The sequence below is a fragment of the Balaenoptera acutorostrata genome, chromosome 3 (genome assembly GCF_949987535.1).
Source record: "Balaenoptera acutorostrata chromosome 3, mBalAcu1.1, whole genome shotgun sequence".
Taxonomy (NCBI): domain Eukaryota; kingdom Metazoa; phylum Chordata; class Mammalia; order Artiodactyla; family Balaenopteridae; genus Balaenoptera; species Balaenoptera acutorostrata.
The window spans coordinates 6,673,199-6,693,341 of NC_080066.1; the positions used below are offsets into that span (position 1 = coordinate 6,673,199).

General features: G+C 42.4%; 1 protein-coding gene across 1 annotated transcript; it reads right to left on the reverse strand.

Moving 5' to 3' along the window:
* Positions 1-18,585: 18,585 nt before the first annotated feature.
* On the reverse strand, positions 18,586-18,933 carry LOC103020494 (40S ribosomal protein S15a-like). The gene has a single exon (XM_057544162.1). It carries the CDS (start codon positions 18,931-18,933, stop codon positions 18,586-18,588), a length of 348 nt encoding a protein of 115 aa, XP_057400145.1.
* Between the last annotated feature and the right edge of the window lie 1,210 nt (positions 18,934-20,143).

Genomic DNA, 20,143 nt, shown 5'->3' on the forward strand with positions numbered 1-20,143 from the left:
GGCTGTGTAACAATAAAACAGACATGAGGCTAAAAATTGTCTGTTACAGCTATTAAGAACTTTACAAGGTAAAATCTCACTGTAGCACTTCACAGCCTGTCTCCATAGGAACTGCAAAACATCAACACGTGACTTTGAAATACACAGTGTTCCTCTCACTGAACTCAACAAACCACAGTTGAGTTGGAATAAATCTTTCATGGCTAAATTGCTATCTTTAGTCCAAACTTACTATCATAGTTCCTAAATCAGGGTTAGGATTAATTCACACTTCTGCTCATCTGTCTTCATAATAGAACTACAATAACTAACATAGTTCAATACAGACTCAGGCACAGACAGAGAGATGAATAAAGCAGAAGATCCAGAAATGAGCTTGTGTGTGTGTGCGCACGCACACATTTTATATGTAGTATTTCAAGCCAAAGGGAAAAGGATGGTTGATTTAATTGTGTGTCAACATGTATCCATTTGAGGGGAAAAAATTAGTTAGATCCCTACCTCACACCCTGTAATAAAATATATTCCAAAAGGATTTGATATCATAAGAGTATAGTAAGGATTCCAGTACAAGATGGCAACATAGGAGCCTGAATTTACCTCCTTCCATGGATACAATGTTTCTACAGCTACATACAAAACAATTCCCTCTGAAAGAAATCCAGAAAGTAGCTGAGGGTCACCTACACAATAGGGCAAATGAGAAAAATACATCAAAGTAGGTAGGAGAGGATGAGACACAGTCTCACCATAAACCCACCCCCTGGCGCAGCAACATACAATTGGGAGGGAATTCACAGCTCCCTGGTTCTCCATGAGTAGTGAAAGGGTTGTACCCAACATCTAGTGCCCCAACTTTTACGACTTTCACCTGAGAAATGGGCCCCCAAAACACCTAGCTCTGAAAGCCAGTGGAGCTTGAGTCAACAAGACCCACAAGGGTATATAGCAAACAAACGGGCTCATGAGGGCTCATAGTGGCTCTCACCCCAGGGCTCAGCACAAAAGCTGCAGAATGAAACACCCATCTCCCAGTCTTGTTATGAAAGCCTATTGGTTTATCCTAAAAGCTTCAGCCTGAGGGTTAGACTCCTAACTTAACACAAATCTAGGGGCTGATGGCAATCTTCTCCAGAGAATGAAGAGGCCAGTGGGCACCAACTACATGCTCCCTCTCTCTGCCCTGCTCTAGGTTGCCAATATCTCTATGAAAGGAGCTTGTGCAGCTGCCACCCAAGAGACACAGCCCTTGATCTCCTGGCTTAGGTGGTCAACAGAGGTTACTTCACCAGTCCCATAGGATTACAACAAAGAAACAGTTCTTAACTGACTATTCCCCAGAGCTCCAAGGGAGCAGATGGAAATGCCCAACTCCCAGTCTTTCCCTGAAAGAAGTCTATTTGCATACTTAATTTTTTTTTAAGAATTTTTAAAATTTTATTTATTTATTTTTGGCTGCGTTGGGTCCTCGTTGCTGCACGTGGGCCTTCTCCAGCTGAAGCGAGCGGTCCTCCCATTGCAGTGGCCTCTCTTGTTGCAGAGCATGGGCTCTAGGTGCATGGGCTTCAGCAGTTGTGGCACGTGGGCTCAGCAGCTGTGGCTTGCGGGCTCCAGAGTGCAGGCTCAGCAGCCGTGGTGCATGGGGCTTAGTTGCTCCACGGCATGTGGGATCCTCCCAGACCAGGGCTTGAACCCATGTCCCCTGCACTGGCAGGCAGATTCCCAACCACTGCGCCACTAGGGAAGCCCCTATTTGCATACTTTAAAAGCTGCTGCCTAGGGTCCAGCTTCCAATCAGCCTGCATCTAGGTGCTAAGATCCTCCCCTCTTTGGGATACTAAAAGGTCTTGGCACACCCTCAACTACTAGGAGCCACTAAGAACAAAGAAGGCACTTGGACAATCACAAAGGTTAGAGAAACAACCCAGAGCTAGGGCAGTTCCGAATGATAGGTCAATCTCCTACAGAAGACCATGCCCTTAAAACTGGCAGTGGTGACTGTTTTATCTAATGCATGGAAACCACACAGAGAATCAAGGAAAATGAAGAAACAGAAGAATATTTTTCAAACAAAAGCAAAAGGACTCAATCAACACACCTTAATGAAATGGAGATAAGTGACTTACCTGATAAAGAGTTCAAAATAATGGTCATAAAGATGCTCACCAAACTCAGGAGAATAATTTATGAACAGTAAAAATTTCAACAAAGAGAGAAAATAGAAGAAAGTATCAAAAAGAAATCATGGGGGCTTCCCTGGTGGCGCAGTGGTTGAGAATCTGCCTGCTAATGCAGGGGACACGGGTTCGAGCCCTGGTCTGGGAAGATCCCACATGCCACGGAGCAGCTGGGCCCGTGTGCCACAACTACTGAGCCTGCGCGTCTGGAGCCTGTGCCCCGCAACGGGAGGGGCCGCGATAGTGAAAGGCCCGCGCACCGCGATGAAGAGCGGTCCCCGCACCGCGATGAAGAGTGGCCCCCACTTGCCGCAACTAGAGAAAGCCCTCGCACGAACCGAAGACCCAACACAGCCAAAAATAAATAAAAGATTTAAAAAAAAAAAAAAAAAAACAGAAATCATGATGCAGAAAAATATAAAAACTGAACTGAAAATTTTAATTGAGGGGTTCAACAGCAGAAAAAATGAAGTAGAAGAAAGATCAGCAAACTCAAAGACAGGGCAGTGGAAATCACTCGACTGGAGGAGAAAAAAAAAAAAGAATTAAAAGATTGGGACTTCCCTGGTGGTCCAGTGGTTAAGACTCAGTGCTCCCAATGCAGGGGGCCTGGGTTCAATCCCTAGTCAGGGAACTAGATCCCAAATGTATGCCAAAACTAAGAGCCCACATGCCACAACTAAAGATCGCACATGCTACAACAAAGATCCCACGTGCCACAACGAAGATCCCACGTGCCACAACAAAGATCCCACGTGCCACAACAAAGATCCGGTGCAGCCAAATTAAGTAATTTTTTTTAAAGTGTGAAGATAGATTAAGGGACTTATGGAACAACAAGTGGGCGAATATTCACTACAGGAGTCACAGAACGAGAAGGGAAGACAGAAAGCTTATTTGAAGAAATAATGGCTGAAAACTTCCCTAACCTGGGGAAAGAAACAGACATACAGATCTAAGAAGCCCAAAACATTCCAAAAAGGATGAATTCAACAAGACACACATGAAGATACATTATAATTAAAATGTCAAAAGTTAAAGACAAGGAGATAATTTTTAAAGCAGCAAGAGAAAGACAACATTATGCACAAGAGAACCCCTATAAGACCACCAGCAAATTTTTCAGAAGAAATTTTGCAAGCCAAAGGGAATAGCACTATACATTCTAAGTGCTGAAAGAAGATAAAACTGCCAACCAAGAATATTCTACCTGGAAAAGTTGTTCTTCAGAATTTAAGGATAGATAAAGAGTTTTCCAGACCAGAAAAACTGAAGAAGTTCATGACCACTAGACTGGCCATACCCCCCCCCAAAAAAGTTAAAGGGGCTTCTTTAAGCTAAAACAAAAGGGTACTAATTAGTAACAGGAAAACATATGAAAGAATAAATTGCAGTGGTAAAGGTAAATATAAATTCAGAATACTCTAATGTTGTCATCATGGTGGGTAAATCACACATAAATCTAGCATGAAAGTTAAAAGACAGAAGTATTAAAAATAACTATAACTACATACTTTGCTGAAGTATAAACAAGATAAAAAAATGTAAACTGTGACATCAAAACAACAAGGGGGAGCATTTCAAAATGTCGAGCTTTAGTATGCATTCTAAGTTAAGTTGTTATCAGCTTAAACTAGACTGTTGTAAATATAAGATGTTTTATATGAGCTTCATGGTAACACAAAGCAAAAACCTATAATAAATACACAAAAGGTAAAGAGGAAGGAATCTAAGCATACCACTATAGAAAATCATTAAATCACAAAGGAAGAGAGTAAGAGAAGAAAGCAACAAAGAACTTACAAAACAGTGAGAGAACAATTACAAAATGGCAATATTAAGTCCATACCTATCAATCATTACTTTAAATGTAAATGGACTAAGTTCTCCAATCAAAAGAGATGGGGGTGGGGGTGGCTGAATCAATGAAACAAAAAACCCAACTATACGTGGCCTACAAGAGATGCACTTCAGCTTTAAAGACACACACAGACTGAAATTGAAGGGATGGAAAAACATACTCCATGCAAAGGGAAATCAAAAGCAAGCTGGGGTACCTGTACTTCTACTTCAGCACAAACTGTAATAAGAAACAAAGGTCATTATATAATGATAGAGGGGTCAATTTGAAACTGAACAGGACCCTGTGGGGCCCTCCTAGGTACAAATCCTTTCCATGTCCCCCATTTCTTGTTTGTAGGAAACAAGGCTCCATTCAGCCTCCTTGGCAGATTCGAGCAGTTGTTAATCAGGGAAGGGAGGGAATGCAGGAAAAAAGGAGGAGCAGCCAAGAAACAATAGTGCAGGGTTGTGGCTCCTCCTCAAGGAATATATATGAACTCAATATGAACTCAGTATCTTGAGTTTCTGCTGCAGGAACTCAGGCCCCCACCCAGAGCAAGGATGGTAACTTCAGGCTGAGTACAAGATTCCTGGAACACCGCCCTGTTACCTCACCACCAACCAATCAGAAGAAAGTCTGCACACAGTAGAAGATAATGAAGACTCTGACCCCCTTCCCAAATGACCAACTGTGATTAACTTCCCCTTTCTCCCTTTAAAAACTTTCATGGTAAAGCAGAATCTTTAGAGTAGGTTCCTGGACATGAGTCTGCCTTCTCTCCAGGTTGTTGGTCTCCTGAAGAAAGCAACCTTTCTTTTCCACCTAACACTTGCCTCTAGAGTACTGGCTTTCAAGTGGCAAGCAGCTAAACCTGAGTTTGGTAACAAATTCAGCAAAAGGATATAATATTTGTAAATATTTATGCAACCAACATAGGAACGCCTAAATATCTAAGGCAAATATTAACAAACCTGAAGGAAGAAATAGACAGTGATACAATAATAGTTGTGGACTGCAATACTCCCACTTTCAACAATGGTTAGATCATCCAGACCAAAAAAAAAATCAATAAAGAAACACTGGACTGAAACTACATGCTAGACTGGATGGAATTACAAGACATTTAATAGAACATTCCATCCAAAAGCAACAGAACACATTATTCTCAAGCACACATGGAACATAATCCAGAATAAATCATATGTCAGACCATAAAAACAGACAATAAATTTAAGAAGACTGAAATCATATCAAGCATCTTTTCTGACCACAATGGTATGAAACTAGAAATCAATTACCAGAAGAGAGACAAATGAAAATGTAAATACAACATACCAACACTTATGAGATACAACAAAAGAAGTTCTAAGCGGGAATTAAATAATGATAAATGGCCACATTAAGAAACAAGAAAGGGGGCTTCCCTGGTGGCGCAGTGGTTGAGAATCTGCCTGCTAATGCAGGAGACACGGGTTCGAGCCCTGGTCTGGGAAGATCCCACATGCCACGGAGCAGCTGGGCCCGTGAGCCACAGCTGCTGAGCCTGCGCGTCTGGAGCCTGTGCCCCGCAACGGGAGGGGCCGCGATAGTGAAAGGCCCGCGCACCGCGATGAAGAGCGGTCCCCGCACCGCGATGAAGAGTGTCCCCCACTTGCCGCAACTAGAGAAAGCCCTCGCACGAACCGAAGACCCAGCACAGCCAAAAATAAATAAAAAAAAAAAAAAAAAAAAAAAAAAAAAAAAAGAAACAAGAAAGGGCTTCCCTGGTGGTGCAGTGGTTGAGAATCCGCCTGCCAATGCAGGCAACACGGGTTCGAGCCCTGGTCCGGGAAGATCCCACATGCCACAGAGCAACTAAGCCTGTGCACCACAACTACTGAGCCTGTGCTCTAGAGCCCGTGAGCCACAACTACTGAGCCCATGTGCTACAACTACTGAAGCCCACACACCTAGAGCCCATGCTCCACAACAAGAGAAGCCACTGAAATGAGAAGCCCATGCACCGCAACAAAGAGTTGCCCCCGCTCACCACAACTAGAGAAAACCTGCGCACAGCAATGAAGACCCAATGCAGCCAAATAAATAAATAAATTAAATTAAATTTAAAAAAAAGAACAAGAGACTATGAACAATCATACCAACATATTGGACAACCTAGAAGAAATGGAAAAATTTCTGGAAACATACAAGCTACCAAGAATCAATCATAAAGAAACGGAAAATCTCAAGAGAATGATTATTAGTAACAAGATTGAATCAGTAACAACTGATTCTCCCAACAACAGAAGTCCATGATCACCAGCTTCACTGGTGAATTTTATCAAACATTTAAAGAACAATTAACCAATCCTTCTCACTCTTCCAAAAAATAGAAGAGGAGGGAATGCATCCAAAATGATTTTATAAGGCCAGTGTTAGCCTGCTATCAAAACCAGACAAGGACACTACAAGATAAACAAAATTACAGGCAAATATCCCTGATGAACACAGATGTAAAAATCCTCAACAAAACAGTAACAAATTGCATTCAACAATACATTAAAAGAATCATACACCATGATAAAATGGGATTTATCCCTGGGATACAAGGATGCCTGAACATCCACAAATCAATGTGATGCATCACTTTAACAAAATGAAGGATCAAAAGTTATTTGATCATCTCAATAGATGCAGAAAAAGCATTTGACAAATTCAACATCCGTTCATGATAAAAACTCTCAACAGAATGAGTACAGACAGAAAGTTTCTCAACATAAAAAAAGCCATATATGACAAGTCCACAGTTAACATCATACTCAACAGTAGAAAATTGAAAGTGTTTCCTCAAAGATTAGGAATAAGAAAAGGATGCCCACTCTTGACACTTTTATTCAACATAGTACTGGAAGTCCTAACCAGAGCAATTAGGTAAGAAAAAGAAATAAAATGTATCCACATCGGAAAGGAAGAAGTAAAACTGTCTCTATTTGTAGATGACATGATATATTTTATATAGAAGACCTAAAGACTGCACTAAAAACTGTTAGAACTAATAAAAGAATTCAGCAAAGCTGCAGGTTACAAAATCAATTTACAAAAATCTGTTGGGTTTCTATACAGTAACAACAAACTATCAGAAAGAGAAATTAAGAGGAAAAATTCCATTCTAATTGCATCAAAATAATAAAATATCTAAAAATAAATTTAACAAAGGAGGTAAAGACCTGTACATGGAAAATATACAACACTGATGAAAGAAGACACAAATAACCATTCATGGACTGGAAGAATTAAATTGTTAAAATGTCCACACTACCCAAAGCAATCTATGGATTCAATGAAATCCCTATCAAAATTTCAAAGGGAATTTTTATGTATTTTTATGTATATATATATATATATATACATATATATATATGAATTTCCTTCTTTTTTACGGCTGAATATTCATATATATATATACATATATATATAAATATACAAATATTATTCTGCCGTAAGAAAGAAGGAAATCCTGCCTTTTGTGACAACATGGCTGGACCCTGAGGGCATTTTTCGAAGTGAAATATGTCAGACAGAGAAAGACAAATACTGTGTTATTTCTTTCATATGTGGTATCTAAAAACACAAACTGAGCATAGATACAAAGAACAGACTGGTGTTTGCCTAAAGCAGGGGGTGAGGTGAAATGGGTGAAGGCAGTCAAAAGATGCAAACTTACAATTATAAGATAATGTCTTGGGATATAATATACAGCATGATAACTATAGTTAACAATACTGTATTGCATTTTGAAAGTTGCTAAGAGAGTAGTGTTAAAAGCTCTCATTATAAGAAAAAAACTGTAACCATGTGACATGACGGATGTTAATTAAACTTGTGGTAAATATTTTGCAATATATACATATGTCAAATCATTATGTTTCATACCATGGACTAATACAATGTTATTTATCAATTATATCTCAGTAAAAAATCAGAAAAAACATTTTAAGAGTATTAGTAAAAGTTCTAAGTGACTTTAAATGGCCTTGGGATGGAAAAAAGACTTCTAAGCATTACCTAAAGTGAGAAAATGATAGCACTGACATAAAATTTTACAATTTCTGTATGTAGAAAACCAGAACTGAAATTAAAAAGGAAGTGACAAAATAGAAAAAAATACATAGACGTGGCTGACCACCACCCTGCCCAATGAGGAAACAGACTCAGGATATAACAGGACACGCGCTACTGAAAAAATGCCTCTCTAAGCTTTAAAAATGCTCTCTTGAATACTGGGAATCATGATAATGCATGGAAAGAGTTTAGGGCTAGCCCAGCACTTGACATTTCTAATAAAAATGGTTTTACAATATTTATTAATGCATGTGTATGTGTTGGTTTATGTTTGTGTGTGCGTGTGTGTGTGTGCGTGCACGCACGCGCACATGCACAAATACATCTACACAACCAACTCTCCCATTTTGCCCAGAACTGATCAGTTTGATAACTGAAAGCCCCAGGAAACTCCTCAGTCATCAAATTGGGAGAGCTGGTCACCCTACTACATGCATACAGAGCAAAGGACATGGAAGAGTACGCACCAAGGTTTTAAGAGGACTTAATTCTGGGGAGGAAGTCTTATAGATTGCTTTTATTTTCTTTGTTATGCTTAGTTGTATATTCTAATTTCTTCATAAATGTGCTGGTTTCATGATAAGGAAAAAACCACATTCATTCCAATTTGACATTTTAAAAAAAATTGAATAGAGCCTCTAGAACTATTAATCGCTATGGCATAATTCCCAAAATATAGGTCGGGTCAAATATTAGCAGTTCTTATAATATGAGAAAATCTTCCAGCCCAAAGACATGACATGCTATCAATTTACCAAAAATGTTCCCCATGCATGTTTTCTGTACTTTCACATCTTGACAATTAGCATGGAAAATCCAATATAATTGCTTTAATAAAAGGCATGCTATGCAGTTATATTAGCATGCAATGCTCTTAGTGCTGTCAGTAAAAATTGGAGATGCTCCACATTTCTATCCCGTTGAATGTACTGACATTTGTGATGTCATCATTTCAAAGACTGACTTATGTGCTAAAACTTTATCCATTACTTATGAGGATTATGTGATTAACTTTGTATCATAATGATAGATTTTTTGATTTATTCTTAAATTGAGGGGTTTTATTTTTATTTAATTTCCTTAAGAATTGGAACTGTTCCTAACTTAAATACATACTTGGAAATGTCTTTTTTGTAGAGGAGATGGGTGAAGGTGGGTCCCAGATCTTTTGAGGAGGGAAAAGAAAAGGGTATTTTCATTATTCTTTTAGTACCCAGGGGCTGGGAGTTGCATGGAAGACAGATGTGGCAGGGAATGACAAACCATGGGGCAGCCTCTTCTTGTGACTAGGAAAAGCCTCACAATCCACACAAAGATCCCCCAGTACCAGGGGGATCATCTTTCATTTCCTTATTTAGTGCCAGCAAGCTGTTAATGGCTTGACTCAAGTCTTTCCAGTTACGGTATTTTTGAATACTTCTGCATGAGATGTAGAATGTCTGAGTTGTTAAGACAGAAAAAAATTTTTGGAACAGTGGAAGCACACAAGACAGCCTCTGATTCCCTAACTCTGCTTCCTAGAACTAAACTCAAAACACAGACACACATAGACAAAGACACACACACACACACACACAGCTGCTGGCCAGGACCTCATGAAAACACAGACGTAACCCTGTAACTTGGCCCTATTCAGAAACCCATGCTCTCTGGTTTAAACAGCTCACCTACATGACCGGAATCCACTGAGCCATAATTCCAGATACATTTGAAATCCCATCTTTGGAATCTGGCACCATTTTGAATCAGGCCCTTACACTGACTGCCTCAGCTCCCTCTTAAGAGAATTGCCTGTGCTTATCACTGTTGGCCTTAATTAAGGAGCCCAAATCAAGTATCTGGGATTACATTACTGCTCTATCAACTGCTCTCTGGCTTTGCCCAAGACAAAGGGTCTCTTTTCAGCAATTGCAGCTAATCAAAACCAAATTGAGCCACGGGCTTTACGGCTCTCCGAAACAAAACAAAAGCCAAGCCACACCAGAAAGTACTCCCCCCTTCATTGCCGCAAATGCATCTCCTGAGTTGTCCCTTGTTTCTCACTCCTTTCCCCAACCACAGCCCCCTCCATATGCAAACTGAAAAAGAAGGCCACCAGGTAGACTTTTTGATGGATTCAAGAAAAACTTACTTTCTACCCACCATTATACTTTTTAGAGGAGCTCTATGAGGGGTATCTGGAATACCCCTTGGAGACGATACAGCTTTGTTTTCACAGAACTGCAGCAGAAAGTCACGCGAGTCCTTGAAGATGCACACAGGCTGGCAGCAAGCTGAGTTCTATGAACAGCTGTGAGCGAGTCTGGAGGAAAGTAAGCAGCATGGGAACAATCAGCCTGTAAAGTCTGCACCCAAAGCGAAGTGCTGGGGCTCAGGCCAACTCAAGAACCCAAGATTGAGGAACATACGAGCCAATGAGCGTGGGCAGTTGACCTCTTGTTTGAAGGGCTGTCACAAAGGCAGCTCATTAACCTACAAAAGATCCCACTTCCACATTCTCTGGTTTCTAAGCGTTGGCAGCAGCGTTCATGTTCTTTTGGACCTTGTGGTGCACATCGTCTCTCTTCCCTCCCTCCTTCCAATCCATTACCCGGTCCCAACTGTTTCCTTTCTCCACAGTTAAGCAGCCATAGGCCTGGCTCCTGTAAAAGTGCCTCCCCAACCTTCTTACCTCTGTCTCCTCCTATTCTGTCTCATGCCTAGAAACAAAAATCATATTTCCGTAGTACATTTTCTTAACCTACTCTGTCCACAGAATCTACCACTGGCTCTCCATTGATTAAATTATATGCATTGTTTCGATTTTAAAAAATGATTAGGGATTAAAGGGGATTTTTACAATGCATTCCTTTCCCCCATCATTGAACAACTGTCATCTCCAATTACTGATACAAACAGCAGTACCCACCCTCCTTCTCATCCCCTATCAACCACAGCTCCCACGGGCCCTGCCTTTGAGCCCAATGGGAGTGGATGGAGACAATGCCTCAGAGCTGCTGGATTCTGAGACACAGCAAGTGTCGTGGCAGCACAGATGGAAACCCATTTTCAACTCAGACTCGAAGCAGAAATTGACTGAACACCCCCCGCCCAAAGCTGTTTAAAACAACACACTGAGTATGTTAGTTGGACACAAAGAACCTCGTTGCCCAAAGAGAATAAAGCCTGCGAGGAGACTCCAAACACAGTTTAATCTAGGTAGAGAGAGAGAGACAGAGAGATGCAACATCAATTTAAAGAGTCTAGCCAGTATTTGCAAAATACATGGGGAAAAGCAAAATCTTCCCTAAAAATCAATTCATGAAGATTCATCAGTTAGAGACTACACTGGGAGCAGTGACATAAGACTAGCTATTTTGGGGGTTTAGTTATAGGAACTTTGAAACAAACAAACAAAAAATCACAGCACAGCTGGTGCGCAACAAATTCCTGGAGAAAGAAGATTCCAGACAAGAGTCTTTAACCCACCCAGGTTACTGCTACCATAGGTTCATGAATGAAGAAAAAGTAAAGATTGTCATCATAACCCACTAGATGTTCCTTTTAGCTTTGCGGGAGAGATCTGGCAAAATATATAGGCAATTGTATGTAGCTCTCATTTCTGAGCATGAGTTCAGCCATTCTCAGTAAATCCTTCTGTTGGATTTGTAAGACACCTGCTCCCCTCCTAGAAGGACTGGGTAGATTCTCACTGACTCTTCCTAGAGGCCTCTGATTATTCAACTAGTACATTTCATTTAAAAATCACAGAAATTTCTCTGAGGCCATCCCATTTATTTCTAGCTCTGTATATAGAGATAGCACTAGTTATGTATATCTGCATATTTCTTAGTGTTTAAACATATTGATGTAATTTGGTCCCATATTCCAAGTAAAAGACTCTACCAGATACCATGAGGACACACAGTACATTATTCTTACCCCAAAGGGCTAACAATCTAGTAAGATGAAAGAAACGAGAAGTCAGGAGTTAGATAATGATGAAGCAATTAAGAAATAACTCAGTCCTCGTGGAACTGCTATGGCAATCTGAGGAAGAAACCCCACCAGGACTGGGTATTCTTGTGCTGTTTTTCCCTACATGCAGGAAGTTGCAATAATTTTCCTACTCAGTCTTGCTGGATGTTTTGGGTGTAGCCCCTTTACCTACCCCCAAAAATGGAAGTTTAGGTGTTGGGCCTGAGTTGTGATGTTCCATCCCCCAAACCTGGGAAGGGTGTTGGGGAAAAGGTCACTTGACCACTAGAGACCCAAGAACCAGCATCTTTGAGAGGAATTTAAGTCAGAAACCTGTAGAACATCCAATGAGAAATTCAAAGAGGCTAGAATTAAAGAGAAGAGATGGAAAGAAAATATAAGTAGGAGAGTGACCCCTGGCTAGAAGCCAAGGAAGCCAGGGTAACTGAAACCAGAGGATGGGCACAGAGTCTGGGAACATTCCCCAGGTCAAAGAAAACAGCTGCAGTAGCTTTTATTAAAAGGGATTGCACCCATGGATTTTAGTGGGTTGAGTCATCACAGTGCTTATTGAATGCAGACGCCACTTCCCACCAGGTGTGCCTCCTTCCCGTCAGGAAGGGAGGGATGGAGCTTTCCTACAAGAGTGTACTCAGGGCCGACCCTAGTGTTCCCTAGAACGTTTCTGAGGTAGAAGAAGAGTTCCTGCACCTACGTCTCTGACCCAGACACTTCCTAGTGGCTGATTTTAATGCTGTTGGATGCCCACAACCTCTTCTTCCAGCACACACTTAGGGATGTGAGGTGGAGAAGGGAGTCTTGGGTCTTGGTGATCTAGATAAGCATTAATAGAATGCACGGAGGTGTGAAGACCTTGAAGATAGCATCTCTTGTTACCTCAGAGACCCAGAAGTTGTGGTCTTCCAGCAGCTGGCTTGAGCAGAACGTACATTGTATCTGGAGGCCAGCCCAGACTCACAAATCCCCCCTTACTCCTTCTCCCCGGGGCCCAGCACTAGTTATAAAACTCCTTATATGTATACGGTAATAGCTTCCTTAATACTGACCAGCTGTTAGGGTAACAGTGGTGCCAGGGATGGCAGGGAACCAGCAGGAGTGGAATGATGACGGATACCAAAGGGAGGGCTCTGGCCAGCGAGCCACGGTGAGTCATTACAACTGAATTCTGTCGTGAATACAAAGAGCATGTGTCTTTTTGAGTAAGAGGTGCTACTCTGGGGTTCTCATTTGAGTATCAGTTGATGCAACCCATATGGCTGATGGTCTGTGTACAGTAGGCAGATGGAACCAGAAGGTGTAGGACAGTGGGCTGTTTGGTCTGACAACAAAATCACCTGTGAAGTTAAGACTACAGATCATTGGGCCTCATCCTTGATCTACTGAATCAGACTATTCAGGGGTGGAGGCTTGGCACACATACATTTTTTCAAACTCCACAAGTGATTCTGGGGCATAGCCAGGGTGGTGAACTGCTATTCTCGAACAATGCTTTACAACATTGGGATACAAAATGAGGACTGAATTCTGATATTATGTGGTCAGCTAAACTCGGAGATATTTGGGGCCAGGTAACCTGTGGGGATGTTACATGCTTAGGTCATCTGTGGAATCAGAAGGCCTTCTTGACAAACAGGGTGACAGCTCTTGATCCAGTGATGAGTGTACCTTCAGTATGGGGCTAACAGGAAAGGACTTCAAATTCTGTTTGAGGTTATTTCCCTTTAGGTGGTACAGGGGAAAGAAGAATACATTTTAGTCTGCACTCAAGCCTTTCCCCAAGAATATTATTTTGATTATCTTTCTTGGAAGAGAAATGAAAGTTACAGTGGACATGTTTAAAGTTAGATATTGATAGTGTTTTTAAAATATATCAATCAGAGAGAATCTTCTTGTCAACTTGAGCTAGCCAGATACATCTCTTATCCCTAAGTATTTAATTCACTAAGTTAAATAAGGCGGCCCCAACAGGATTTGAATCACTGCTCTTCTGATTGGACTTGACTGAGTAAATAGGCCCATGGCTTGTACACACTTGCTATCAGAACAAGAGCCACCAGTGGAAACAAAGCTCAACTCTGATAACAGTGGGAGGGGAGGGACTTCCCTGGTGGTCCAGTGAGTAAGACTCCGCACTCCCATTGCAGGGGGTCTGGGAGCGATCCCTGGTCGGGGAACTAGATCCTGCATGTACGCCACAACTAAGAGTCTGCATGGGGCTTCCCTGGTGGCACAGTGGTTGAGAATCTGCCTGCCAACGCAGGGGACATGGGTTCGAACCCTGGTCTGGGAAGATCCCACATGCCGCGGAGCAACTAGGCCCATGAGCCACAACTACTGAGCCTGCACGTCTGGAGCCTGTGCTCCGCAACAAGAGAGGCCGCGATAGTGAGAGGGCCGCGCACCGCGATGAAGAGTGGCCCCCACTTGCCGCAACTAGAGAAAGCCCTCGCACAGAAACGAAGACCCAACACAGCCATAAATAAATAAATAAATAAATAAATAAATAAATAAATAAAATTAAAAAACAAAAAAAGATTCCGCATGCCTCAACTAAGAGATCCCACGTGCCACAACGAAGATCCAACACAGCCTAAATAAATAAATATTTAAAAAACAATAGGGGGAGGGGCAGGAGGCAGAGTGGAACACACTGTAAGAAAGCAGAGCTCTTTGAAAAGTGGGACGACTGCAGGAAACATGTCAGTTAAGACTCACCTTCTTCTGGAGGATATCCCCATAGGGAAAGCAAGGCAAAAATGTAATCCCAGCACAATCCAAGCCAGGGTACAAGGAGATTATTAACCTTTGCTAGCCATGTAATCTCCCCCCGTGAAAATATCCTCCTTGTAAGCTTGGGTAGAAGCACAGCTCGTAGATAGTTTACTGTTGCCACCACATCCTTCTTTAGCAAGCAGGTCACATTTCATTTTAAAGTCCCTGGTGTTGGGCTTCCCTGGTGGCGCAGTGGTTAAGAATCTGCCTGCCAATGCAGGCGACACGGGTTCGAGCCCTTGTCCGAGAAGATCCCACATGCCGCGGAGCAGCTAAGCCCGTGCACCACGGCTACCGGGCCTGCGCTCTAGAGCTCACGTGCCACAACTACTGAAGCCCGCGCGCCTAGAGCCCGTGCTCTGCAACAAGAGAAGCCACCGCAATGAGAAGCCCACACACCACAACGAAGAGTAACCCCCGCTCGCTGCAACTAGAGAAAGCCCGCATGCAGCAACAAAGACCCCACGCAGCCAAAAATAAGTAAATAAAAATAAATTTATAAAGTCCCTGGTGTTAATTGCTCAATTTGACCAAGACGAGAATGGGTTCCAATGGTCCAAATTCTTCTAACTAACTCAGTCAATCAATCCATGGACAGGTCCACTAGCTGGCCGCATAACGTAATGTCATGGCAGATATATGGCCACTCAAAGTTTGGTTGGATTGCATTTAATGTTTTGAATGGGCCCAGGGGTCAGCCGGGGTATTGCCATGGCACAGGCACAGTACATGGGCTCAGCCGCCCCAGGTTGCTATGTAGAACAATCCTTCCTCCATATTCTTTTGCACCCTCCAAATTTCATGACTGCCTCTTCAGTTCAGGGAGGGGCCATGATACATGTGCCATCACTTGGTTAGAGCGATAGCATCACAAAGTTTGGGGGCCAAAGGACTCCCTGTGAGGATACTTGCAAGCCCAGATATCTGTTGACTAAGTATATTAGTCAGACTTCTCCAGAGAACAGAACCACTAGAATGTACTGCATGTGTGTGTGTGTGTAGATAGATAGTGTGTACAAGAGGGAGAGTGAGAGAGGCTTCCCTGGTGGCGCAGTGGTTAAGAATCTGCCTGCCAATGCAGGGGACATGGGTTCGAGCCCTGGTCCAGGAAGATCCCACATGCCGCGGAGCAATTAAGCCTGTGTGCCACAACTACTGAGCCTGCGCTCTAGAGCCTGTGAGCCACAACTACTGAGCCCACGCACCACAACTACTGAGCCCACGCGCCACAACTACTGAAGCCCACGTGCCTAGAGTCCATGCTCTGCAACCAGAGAAGCCACCACAGTGAGAAACCTGCGCACCGCAACGAAGAGTAGCCCCCGCTCTCCGCAACTAGAGAAAGCCTGCATGCAGCAACGAAGACCCAATACAGCCAAAAAATAAATAAATAAACTTATTTAAAAAGAGTGAGAGAGAGAAGAGAGATGTATTTTATGGAATTGGCTCACACAATTATGGAGGCTGGCAAGACCAAAATCTGAAGGGTGGGCTCGCACACTGGAGACCCAAGGAAGAGTTAGTGTTGCAGTTCAAGTCCAAAGGCTGTCTGCTGGCAGAATTTCCTCTTGCTTGGGGGAAGTCAATCTTTTGTTCTATTCAGGCCTTCAACCTGATTAGGTGAGGCCCACCCACATTATGGAGGGCAACCTGCTTTACTCAAAGTCCATCCATTTAAATGTTACTCGCATGCAAAACACCCTCACAGACACACCCAGAGTAGCATTTGACCAAATATCTGGGCACTACAGCCCAGCCAAGTGGACACATAAAATTAACCACCACAGCGTCGAGTGGGCACCCTCATCAGCCTAGAAGACCGTCCCTCCTCAAGCATCAGAGAGTACCAGGTACAGGTAGTCAGTAACAGGGGTGTCCTTCTTTCCCACGTTGTAGAGGGGTGGCGAAAAGAACTAGATAGACCCCCCAATCCATCAGAACACCACCTGGCCAGAATGGCATTCATCCCCTCTGGAAGTCACAGTGTTAGAAAGAACGAGAGAGACTAATAGTGCCATTTGAAGAAAGTCCTTGTTGCCAGCGCGTGTTTGCATAGGGTCCTGAATGAGGATGGAGGGACACGTCGTGACCTCAGTGAGTAGGAGGAAATTGTCAGCTGTATGAGGGTGAGGCCAGGAGTGGTCTCACACAGCCCAAACCCCACTCTGCTTAAATATTTGCCTTTTCAGTGCTTTGAAGGCTGTACCCCAGGCTTTTGTTTACCATTCGTTTTCCCAGAAATCAAAATCCCTCTGGAAAAACTTAGTCACATTGTGGATTGTGTCCACCTTTATGAGTTTCACAGGAGTACACAACAAATGGGAGACAGTATCTTGTAGAAGAATTTGGCAAAAGAAGACTATTGTGACTCAATTCAGGCCAGTTAAGGTTACCACTGTCTCTCTACTGAAAAGCAATCCGCACAAAGCCAGTAAAATCAACAGTAGAGCAGAGAAGAAGCCATTGTTACTGCTGCGGAGTAAACCACTTTAAGGGGTCTTGTCACGCCCTGCAGGCTTGGAAGTTCTGAGTTCCAAGTTTGCTTTCACTGAGCAAAGCAAACCAGCAATCTATAGACTTACATGACATGAACTAAATCAGACCAAGCCTAAGAGAAATGAGCTCAGTGACGATGTAACAGATCCCCCCTCTCTTCTCTCCCTGATGGCTTGCCAACTCCTGAGGGCAGCGTCTTGGCTTTGTTCTCTGCTGTGTCCCCAGAATCTGACACATCACAACCTCTGCTCAGTAAACCTTTGTGGACTGACTGACTTGCTGATTAAATAAAGTTCAAAGCAATCTTTCTGTAAGTATGGACACAAATCACAGTGGTCAAAAAGGAACGAGACTTTTTGGTAGGAAAATTGGAATGTTCTTGGAGTGTTTAATTTTTGAAATGAATTTATTTATAAAATGGCCACCACCTCTGCCCGTCTGCTTGGCCCTCTGTAACGTGAGACTGGGGAATGGCATGTTTACTTAGCACCCATACAATGCTCTGGGGCACACTTGATAGGTAAATATGGCAGGGTGGGTAGCACCCAACCTATTCATTCACAACAGCCCTTTCCCTTCCTAGCAGAGAGACAGAAGTTCCTGGAAGAGTCTACCAGGTTGCTAATCTGCCTGGATTTTAACTCGTTGAGGGCAGAGACTGTATCTTATCCCCAGAACCTATCCTACTGCCTGACATATACAAAGTGTGCTCAGACGATGGCTATCAAATGTTTGTGTTCCATTTTTTCTTGCCCCGCAAGGAGACTGGAACGTGGGGGGATTTCAGGAAGCCTGTGATAACAGAAAGCTGGTAAAGTGAGCAAAGCTGATTACAATGGAATACCAGAAAGAATTAAGAGGATTAACGGTCGATATTGACAAAGAGAGCAACATTTGAAGAGAATAACTAGAATATTGAGTAGGTGGAGGTGATAAGAAGACCAGAGTAAAGAAAGATAACCAGACTGCGAGTGAGTACTTACTTACACTGCCGGGATATAGAATAGATTCTGATTTATATAAAAAGATGGAGAGCAAGAGGTTGGGTCTTAAGGAGATTCAAAGAACATGGAAGGTAGAGTTCCCAGTTTCAAAGAGCTTACACATTATACTTTGTGTGTGTCTCTGTGTGTGTGTGTGTCCACTGAAGCATTTTATTTGCACAGATGTATTACATCCCTAGAAAAAGAAGCCCAGGATTTTCCCTCCTGTGTGTTTTCATCTTGCTTCATGGTCCACGATGCCAGCTGAGGTTGGCAGTACAATGAAACCAAACTGACGTGAAGGGAGCAGGTTATTCTGCCATTTTTCCAGATCTTTGAGCTGCACATCAAGTCTGGGGCTGATCACTCCACACCTGCTTAGCCTGCCTGTGAGGTGCACAACAATTTTCCCACCTCTGTGATCAACGATTTCAAATTTGACAGCGTAACCATGCTCCATCATCACAGTTAGAAACTGCATGATGACTACGGAGGATGGCCTAATGAGAACGTGGGGTTCGCCTCTCTTTTCAGCATCGTAGATGCTCTTGAGAACATCAGCCAGGACCTTCATGGGCACCATGACAGTGACACGGAAAGATGGCAGAAAGCAACACTTTTTCATTAACGATAACCTGGACCAAGTGTCATAGCAAGAAATAATAATTTAATAATCAGGGATTATTATCAGCTTAAATAATACCTATAATATGAATATTATAATGTTATATACAAATGTATGTTATATATAAATATTATATATTTACAACTATATTTCATTTTCATAAACTAAGTCATAGGTTAAAACCCCACAAGTAAACAACAAGGTCCTACTGTATAGCACAGGGAACTATATTCAATATCCTGTGATAAGCCATAATGGAAAAGAATATGAAAAAGAATGTGTGTGCATATATATATGTATATATATAACTGAATCACTTTGCTGTATAGCAGAAATTAACATGACACTGCAAATCAACTACACTTCAATAAATTTAAAAAATAAAAATTCGGGCTTCCCTGGTGGCGCAGTGGTTAAGAATCCGCCTGCCAATGCAGGGGCACAGGTTCATGCCCCGGTCCGGGAAGATCCCACATGCCCCAGAGCGGCTAGGCCCGTGAGCCACAACTACTGAGCCTGCGCGTCTGGAGCCTGTGCTCCGCAACAAGAGAGGCCACGACAGTGAGAGGTCCGCGCACCGCGATGAAGAGTGGCCCCCGCTCGCTGCGACTGGAGAAAGCCCTGGCACAGAAACAAAGACCCAACACAGCCAAAATAAAAAATTTAAAAAAATTAAAAAAAATTCAAACTTAAAAAAACCCCACAAGTACATTTAAAATTTGCATTTGTCATCTTAAAACAGGAACTGAGGCATTTAGTACTTTCAAATGAATAAGCCCTAAAATCACCATTTGAATGCTGCTGAAAACTCTCCAGCTCCTCTCAAAAGCCACCCATCACATTACAACTAACTATGAAGTGGACCCAAAATTAATGCCTGTACTTTCATTCTTGTAGGGCAATGAATCTTGACGATTTGGGGGACATGAGTGCTTCGCCAGTATGGATCTTTCTCCCAAGTTTATATAATTCACTGTAGGTGGCTTTTGTTCACATAGACCAACCATTTAAAAGATGTGTAGTTGTGTTTTCCATGCAAAAATTGATGTGTACTTCCGGAAATAAAAATTGAACTAAATTAAAATTGACAAATAAAGAAAAATAAAATTTGAACTCTGCTCACATTTCAACGAGCAGCTGAATTTTGTTTTGCCTTGAAGAAGATGAA

What these genes read in the sequence shown, in the direction of transcription:
- LOC103020494 (XM_057544162.1), bottom strand. Translation starts at nt 18,933, where the DNA reads ATGGTGCCCATGAAGGTCCTGGCTGATGTTCTCAAGAGCATCTACGAT.